The 7,834-nt window shown below is 33.9% G+C and overlaps 1 protein-coding gene across 2 annotated transcripts; it reads right to left on the bottom strand.

The window, feature by feature from the left end:
• Positions 1 to 5,039: 5,039 nt before the first annotated feature.
• On the bottom strand, positions 5,040 to 7,272 carry LOC146932441 (ribosomal RNA-processing protein). 2 transcript variants are annotated; one of them, XR_015007104.1, is made up of 4 exons: positions 7,027 to 7,272; positions 6,826 to 6,952; positions 5,343 to 5,669; positions 5,040 to 5,226 (listed from the first exon to the last, which is right to left on the bottom strand). XR_015007104.1 is itself a non-coding variant. In XM_085704086.1 (3 exons), exons 1-3 carry the CDS (start codon positions 7,234 to 7,236, stop codon positions 5,410 to 5,412), a joined length of 597 nt encoding a protein of 198 aa, XP_085560212.1. In that variant the 5' UTR covers positions 7,237 to 7,272; the 3' UTR covers positions 5,040 to 5,409. The 2 variants fall into 2 exon arrangements, 1 of the variants encoding a protein (XP_085560212.1); XM_085704086.1 differs by having other exon boundaries at positions 5,040 to 5,669.
• Between the last annotated feature and the right edge of the window lie 562 nt (positions 7,273 to 7,834).

Here is a 7,834-nt window from a genome sequence, read left to right as displayed (position 1 = left end):
ATATTTTTAGAACTTTTATATCAAACTTTTAGTGTTTACTGTTAGATGGTGTTAGCTTGGATTAATTCATCCACCGTTAAAAAAATTAAAAATTAAAAAAATTTAATTCATCTACTGTTAAAAAAATTAAACTTTCGTGAGAGATTTCTATAATATACTAAACATGATTGTAAAAAATAGTTCCAAATTTTGAAGGATACATGTGAGTTTACTTAAAAGTGAGGATCAAATGTCTTGACAGAAAATATTTGGGTCACTAAAACTTGTTGAGAATATATGGAATCACTAAAAGCGAAATTTGAGACACTTAAAAGGATAAAAACATTTTAACCCTTTTAATTTAATACAAATTTTACATAAAGTTTTCATTTAGAATGTAAATGTAAGTTTCTACTAAAAAAAACTTGGCAAATGTTAACTTGTGCACTCAAGGGCATATGTTAAGGAACTTATTATAGAATTATACGTATCAAAAGTCGTGCATTCAACTTTTTAAAAGTCAAAATATTATGATTTCCAATGCAAAGTTGCTCTTTTTAGGTTCTTTAACATGTGCCCTTAGGGCACAAGTTAACATGACCCAAAAAACTTTTACAAAAGATTTTTACTAAATTTTTTTTGAGAATTGGAGAGATTCGCATTAATTAAAGTGACACACTTACCTTCCAGCCGAACTTCGAATTACCAAGGCCGCCCTTCCCCTAAAAACCGTAGGGTATCATCAATAAAATTGAACTTAAATTATATTAGTAAAATTTGGTTTCTTTATTTGTGAGTTGACCGTAGAATGATTTATATTTGGATAATTTATGAGAAAAACTAATTAATATTGGTTATCCATTTAAATGTGTTTTTTTTTAATCAAAATCCATTTAAAAATCCATTTAAATGGTTTAGATAAACTATGAAAATTGCTTATAGGAAATTTGACATTTGGCAACAGCAAATATATTTTTATTCAGCTAGTGAAGATGTTTTTTTTTAAAGAAGCCAGTGCATTTGGCAACAGCAAATATAATTTAGTGAAGATGTTTTTTTTTTTTTAAAGAAGCCAGTGAAGATGTGACTATTCATGCAAGAGCATTAGTTTTCTCATCGAGACCTAACTCAACCCTACAAAACCGGCTTGTACGAGGAGGTGTGCCTCCTCTTTATAAACTCTTCTCAAGAATCTTATCTATCTGATAGGGGACTAAAATCCCCTCGAGTGTTGGCTGCTAACAATCTAGTAGCTAAGAAATTGCAACAAATTCTCCAAATGAGGTTTTTTATTTTCGGCTGGACCCGTAATTTTCAAATAAGATTCCATCCACCGGATACTTGAATTAAAGTCTTATCAATTAATTCATCAATATATATATATATATATATATATATATATATATATATATATATATATATATATACACACACACACACACGGTATGCGAATTTAACGAAATACATTCCATCCTTCTACGCCTTCCAAACTCTTATCAACTGGAACTTGGAAAAAGAGGCATGGTTAAAATCTAGTAAAATGGTTTAAAAGTCCAAAGAGTTAGGAGAATAGAACTATTGGACAACACCTTGAGAACTACATGGGAGAATATTTGGAATATTTAGTTAGTTTGGATTCTGTTATTAACTGTAACATGACAGTTACAACTGAATTATGTTATACATATTTGTGTCAATCTATATACTACACAGAGATACATCCAAATCTTATTCTCAGACTCTATTAGTATCATCACTCTAGTAGGATAAAATTACCTAATTACAATTATACAAGAATAGTAGGTATGGTCCGAGGAATGGTAAAATATTTGTTGGGTGCTAACAACGAACATGTGTATTTTAGTTATAGTATAGTCTTTGGTGATGAAGAAGCCTTTGTTTATCAAACTGCTACAGCAGTCAACAGCTAATGACTCTACTGTTGTAAAAACCCATACTTCAGATTAGTGCAAACAGATTATGTTAAACATAAAGGATGATTCTCACGTGCACGTTTAGCTGTAATTCGTGCATTTCTGGTTTGAGCATATAAATGGTGGCGATGAGTTTGGAAAAGGAGATGTGTGTTCTTAAGACGCAGATGATGAGAAGTATGACAGTCCTCTTCTCAACAAGAATAGGTTTTTCAAAAAAAAAAAAAAAAGATGAACAACATATGTGTGATTAAAAATCTTGCAAAAAGGTTCGCAGGTACATAGGGTTAGGAGAATGTATAGACCTTGGAGCAGCAGATAAGTTGGGAACACCCAACAGAAACTATATTAGTTAGTTTGGATTCTGTTGTTAACTATCACATGGCAGTTACAACAAAATTCTGTTATAAATATTTCTATTCATCTATAAACTAAACAGAATCACAATCAATCAAATTCTCACACTCTATTACCTCTCTAAACTAAACTTCCCTTTACATTCTCTCATTTTCTCATCATCACATACTACCAAACCATGTTTTCATCACAAAGCAACCCACTCCAGAATCCTAAAGGCAACAAGAATTCCCCTACTGCATCCAACATTTTCTCATTTCCTCCGTTTCTTCCGCCGCCGCCAATGTCTATCTACAAGACCAAACTTTCCATCAAACTAGATGAGGAAAACTTCTTGATATGGCGACTATTAGTCGAACCTGTAATCAAAGGTCACAGGCTTCATAAATTCTTGACTGATTCTGTAATCAGTCCTAATGCAGGCTCTGTTAACAGTGATTGGGATGAAACAGATCAGATCCTCTTTTCTTGGATTCTCTCCACTCTATCAGAATCCATGCTCAGACGAGTAATTGGATGCAAAACTTCGAAACAGTTATGGGATGAACTCCATAACTTCTTCAAGACTCGAGCACGCGCGAAGGTTGGACAATATCGATCTGAACTAGGCAGCATCACCAAGAAAAGCACGGAATCGGTCTCGGAATATCTGCTCAGAATCAAGATCTTGATAGATTCTCTGGATTTTGCAGAAAGGCCGGTGAACTTGCAAGAACACATTGATGCGATATTGGAAGGATTGCCTAAGGAATATGAGCCTTCTGTGACATGCATCAATGCCAGATCAGTGAGTGCTCCATGTACAGTTCAAGAAATTGAGTATATGTTGTTGGTTTGTGAAGCTTGGATTGAAGAAAAGAACAAGGTGCAAAACAACAAATCTGATGAATTTGATCTTCAGAGTCCATTGAGTTACAATGGAGATAACATCTTAGGACCATCACCAATACCACTGCAATCTTTAATGAACTCGTTTTTGCAGCGGTGGCAGCATATAAATCCATCAAATTCTGCTGCTGTGAGTACTCGATTTCCGCCTCCTGTATGGACTTCACCACCAACTCTTTCTAGTTTCCATGCTCCAATGAATATGAGACCTCCAATCACAATACCTCCTCATCCTCAGCCACCACAATATCATCATCCACCTCTTCCTCCTCTTCCGCCGAGCAACTCCACTGCTTCTGCTATTCCTAATCAAACTACTGATCTCAGTCGCTATGCACCACCACCGCAATGATCAACTCTTCTCAATGTGGACAATGCTGGTTTGCTAGCTGCTTACGTTTTTCCTTTGTTCCATTAATTAGTCCCAAAAGTTCCACTTTGTTTACTGTTAGATTGTGTTAGCTTGGATTAGCTGTAATTGAATCTGTTTTAGTTTAGTCACTGTGCAATTCTTTGTTGATAAGTTTCAGAAGTTTCGTTTCGTTTACGTTGCAATTGCTTTAGCTTATAGCTTAGCTGTGATTGAATTTTTTTTAGTTTAGATTACTGTACTATTCTATGTTCTTATAATGTACTTTTGTAACTTGTGGCAGCCTCGTATTTGTACTTGTATTGTACCCTACATGGAATAACAACATTTGATTTGTTTCTTCTCTTTACTTTCTTACAGTTTCTGAGTTTCATTTATTTTCTTGTCTTCAGTCGATAGGTTTTACTAGTTGTTAAAGCAAAAAGAAAGAATATTAAAGTGCATGTGTATTTAGGCAAATTAAAGTGCATGTTATGAAGTGTTTGGTAAAATTAGCTGATAGCTTTTGCTTTGAATAATAAGGGTAAATATGGAAGAAAAAATGAGAAGCTAAAAGCTATAAGCTCAAAAGCTACTTGAAGTAGCTTCTGAAAAATAGCTTATAAGCTCCTGAAATAAGCTATAAGCTCGTTGTACCAAACAAAGCTTTAATCTGTTTTTTTTTTGTCTTTGCAAAGTGCATGTTATTAATGTAGTATGAGATGGGATGAAGTGTAATGAGATAGAATTGGCTAGTTAATTTTCTTTATAACAGAATTGGCTAGTTAACCTAAAAATTATGTTATATCATTCCACATTATTCAATTATATCCCACACAGAGATTGTGCTACAATCTAATTTTTTTTATTAGAATGAAGAGAGGTCTATCAGACAAAATGGAGTTAATCTGGCCAAGGAAAAAATAAGTAAGTACAACTTTTGTTTTTTTTTTTTTTTTTTTGGTACAAAAATAAGTACAACTTTTAATTCCTAAAGATTGAGACAGTTAAATGAAATATAGTTCATACAATAATTAAACGAAATAAATGTCTCAGCATTATTTTTCTTTAGCATTGACAATAGAAATTAGAAAAGTTATTTTAAAACGATTCTGATTCTGGTATCTCTTTGACCAATGTAGGTGGCAAACGGATTATCAAACTTATACAACAGTCAACAGCCAATGACTCTGCTCTTGTAATAATCTATACAGCATACTAGAGCAAACAGATTATGTTAAGCAGCTTATATTTCCTAAACTTCCATTCAATCACAATTATAGGGATGAATATAGTTGCCAGTATAGCACGTTTTTCTTATAGAAAACCAACTAAAAATAGGTCTGGTCTTGAAACCAGCTGCAACTTACTCTTGCCTGAGTACATGGACTACTTAAGTCAAGAAACTCAGTTTGGGTTAACCATTCACACAGAATTAAGGATCTGATTCATTAGAAGATCACATATAAAGGTGAATCATAGCGCTCGAAACATAAAGATTAAAAAAATGAACAAGCTTCACAACACTGAAATTTTAAACTGAAGAAAAATGCATAACTGTAAAATCAAACATCTGCATGTATTAAATGGATACAACATAGTATAATTACTAATTAATTAAAAAACCAACAAAAAAAAATGTTTCTTCTTGATTCAGAAATCCCCCCAAATGGATCAGCTAAACAAGGGAAGATAGTGAGACTCCAGCAGAAGAGAAACCTGCCATCCAATCCACATAAGTAACTCGGTAACCTACTGGCGTATATTTAATGAACAATGAAAATAGCCCAAACTCTGCAGTAAGTTAGTAGCTAAGTTACTGAACTTATAAGTACCTCCACAAAAAATAAAGTTTGTTGCAGACTTGGGAATGTTCCGAAGAAGTAATATGCCAAGGTACCGTCACTTGTTTCCCGGCTTCTTTCCTTTCCTTTTTTCTCTTTTACTTCTTTGCTTTGGCTGTGACTTGTGCTTTGTTGCAGCCTTTTTAAATGGCTTCTTGTTATTTATAGGAATAGATTTCTTTTTATCAGCTACAACAGGATGGGAGGACACTGCTGGTGGGGCTTCTTTCCTTTCGCTAGGGAAACTCTCTTCGTCAGGGTTGATCTCTTTTGTTACAACAGTGACTTTCAAATCATCGTTTTCATATGTCTTTGTGGCTTTCAACAAGAAAAGATAAATTCAATCATCAAATGAGTCATACACCAAATGCAGTAAGAAAAATCACACATCATCTAGAAAAATTATACCAAATAGCCCTCTACACTACATGTACGGCATAGTGGTCAATCCCGGATAGCAGAGCGGAAAAGCCGACTCCCAAAGTGGGATAGTGGGTAGCATGGAGTGATGGCGGCCGCGAAGGGCGCTACTCCCACGTTCCAACGCATCTGGGGGAGGTCACACTCGACTCCGCTAGGCTCCAACGCTAGTGCTACAGCCAACTACCGACAACTAAGGCTTTGTTTGGAAGTTTGGAGGGGAGGTGAGGGGTAGGAAAGGCTTTAGGGGGCGGAAAATATAGAGGGAAATGGAGAAATCTTTCACATTTTTTTGAAAGTGTTTTTTTAGAGAATGATAAAGTAATGCTTATGATTCATATATTTTTAATATTACGAATATTATAACAGCATAGAATAAATTCAAAGAATTTTTATAAACCCTCCAAAACCCCCCAAAACCCTCCTCCAGTACAACTTTTTAGTTCCCCCAAATGAGGAGGGTTTTGTATTATAAAGAAAAATTAAACCCCCAAAGCCCTCCCCTCCCAATGTACTCTATTTCTTTCACTTGCTCCTTCCTCTTTTCCAAAACCGTCCCCTCTCTTCCCCTCCAAACTCGCAACAAAGCCTAATAGGTCAAACAGTTTTGAATTAAGCTACCCAAGTCCTAGTAAAACATCAAGGAGTAATACTCTCATGCATTGCCTTTTACAACTAACACTAAGCATGGACAGACACATGCAAAGAGAAAAGAAATAAATTGACAAATTAAGGGCTTGATTCATCATCAGACACATCTAAGGATTGGTTTAGATTGACCTATACGAGCTTACCTATTGGCATAAACAGATTATATCATGTTTATAAGCTATTTTCAGCTTATTGTATAAACTCTCTGAGGATAGCTTATGAAAACAGCTTCTAGCTTATATAAAACAAATTTGACTTTATTTTACCTTATGTTATAGAAATAGCTTATACATAAATAACTAAGCACTTTCATGATAAATGTGTATGCCATAAGCACTTAATTAAGCAATTTATCCAAACATGATTATATCAATAAAAGGGAAGATTTTAACAAAAAATTTACCAGCAATAGATTGAACTTGTTTGTCAGCTGCTTCTTCTTCTTGGTTGTCATCAATTTCAGCAGTTTCAGTTTCAGTGTCATCAGTTGGTGGCACACCCCCATAAGCAAGTTCTCTTTCCAACTTCCTCTGCAATAAAATACATTTCATAATGAACAAATAAGCTAAATAAAAATTGAATCTTTAAGAAAAGGGGTAGGTACCTTTATGCGTTCCTCGTTGCGTTTGCGTCTAATAGCTTCTTCTTGTTGTTTGTTGGCTTCTTTTCTTCTCTTCTTCTTGCGTTTATGAAAGCCAGTAACATAATCTTTGAGATCTTTCTCATCGAAAGAGATGGCTAAAGCTTTGTTCTTTAAAGCTCTCTTCTTAACGTGACCAGTTTTGCGCTCTGATATTGCTGCTTCTTCATCCATGGTTTCCAGGGTTCAGCCGCAATCAACCACAACCTACGACTCACCCGTGTACAAAAAACCCTCCTATATTTTGTCTAAAAACATAAAAATAAATAAATTTAACAAGTTAATCATTTATGTTTTTTTATTACAACAATTCGGTTTTTAAGTCATAAAATATTTTCATTTTTCTTCAACAAACTTTGGTTTAAAATTATTTATGTAAACATTTAATGTTAAGTTGTTTTGTTCAAACTCATCAACTATCAAAATTAAGATTTATAGATCCTTATGAGTATAGCTCAGTTGAGAGACATAATGTATTGTTATATGTAGTGGTTGGAGTTCGAACTCCGAACACCACACTTATTCATCTTAAAAAATGAATTCTACTCACTGGACTACTTGACAAAAAAAACTAGGATTTATAATTATATTATTATTTCTTGATATTAAACAAAATCAATTGATTATTTGATTTATGTTTAGGTTCGATTCTGCCTGCAATTATCCTCACCTCAAAATCAAAAGAGGGAGCTTTGTATCCCCGTAGTCGTTGATTTATAATATTCATGAAATATTTATCTATAAAATTAAATTTTAATTCGAAAGCAAAAAA

This window comes from Medicago sativa, chromosome 4, assembly GCF_051527215.1.
Source record: "Medicago sativa cultivar Bolivia chromosome 4, Bolivia_mono, whole genome shotgun sequence".
Classification (NCBI taxonomy): Eukaryota; Viridiplantae; Streptophyta; class Magnoliopsida; order Fabales; family Fabaceae; genus Medicago; species Medicago sativa.
This window is presented reverse-complemented; position numbering and strand designations above follow the sequence as displayed.

Bases quoted from the DNA above. Each gene is read 5' to 3' on its own strand.
- LOC146932441 (XM_085704086.1), bottom strand. From the start codon at position 7,236: ATGGATGAAGAAGCAGCAATATCAGAGCGCAAAACTGGTCACGTTAAG. The intron at 6,953-7,026 runs GTACCTACCCCT...ATTTTATTGCAG, and splicing joins GCAACGAGGAACGCATAAAG to AGGAAGTTGGAAAGAGAACT. The intron at 5,670-6,825 runs GTAAATTTTTTG...TCTTGTTGAAAG, and splicing joins ACAAGTTCAATCTATTGCTG to CCACAAAGACATATGAAAAC.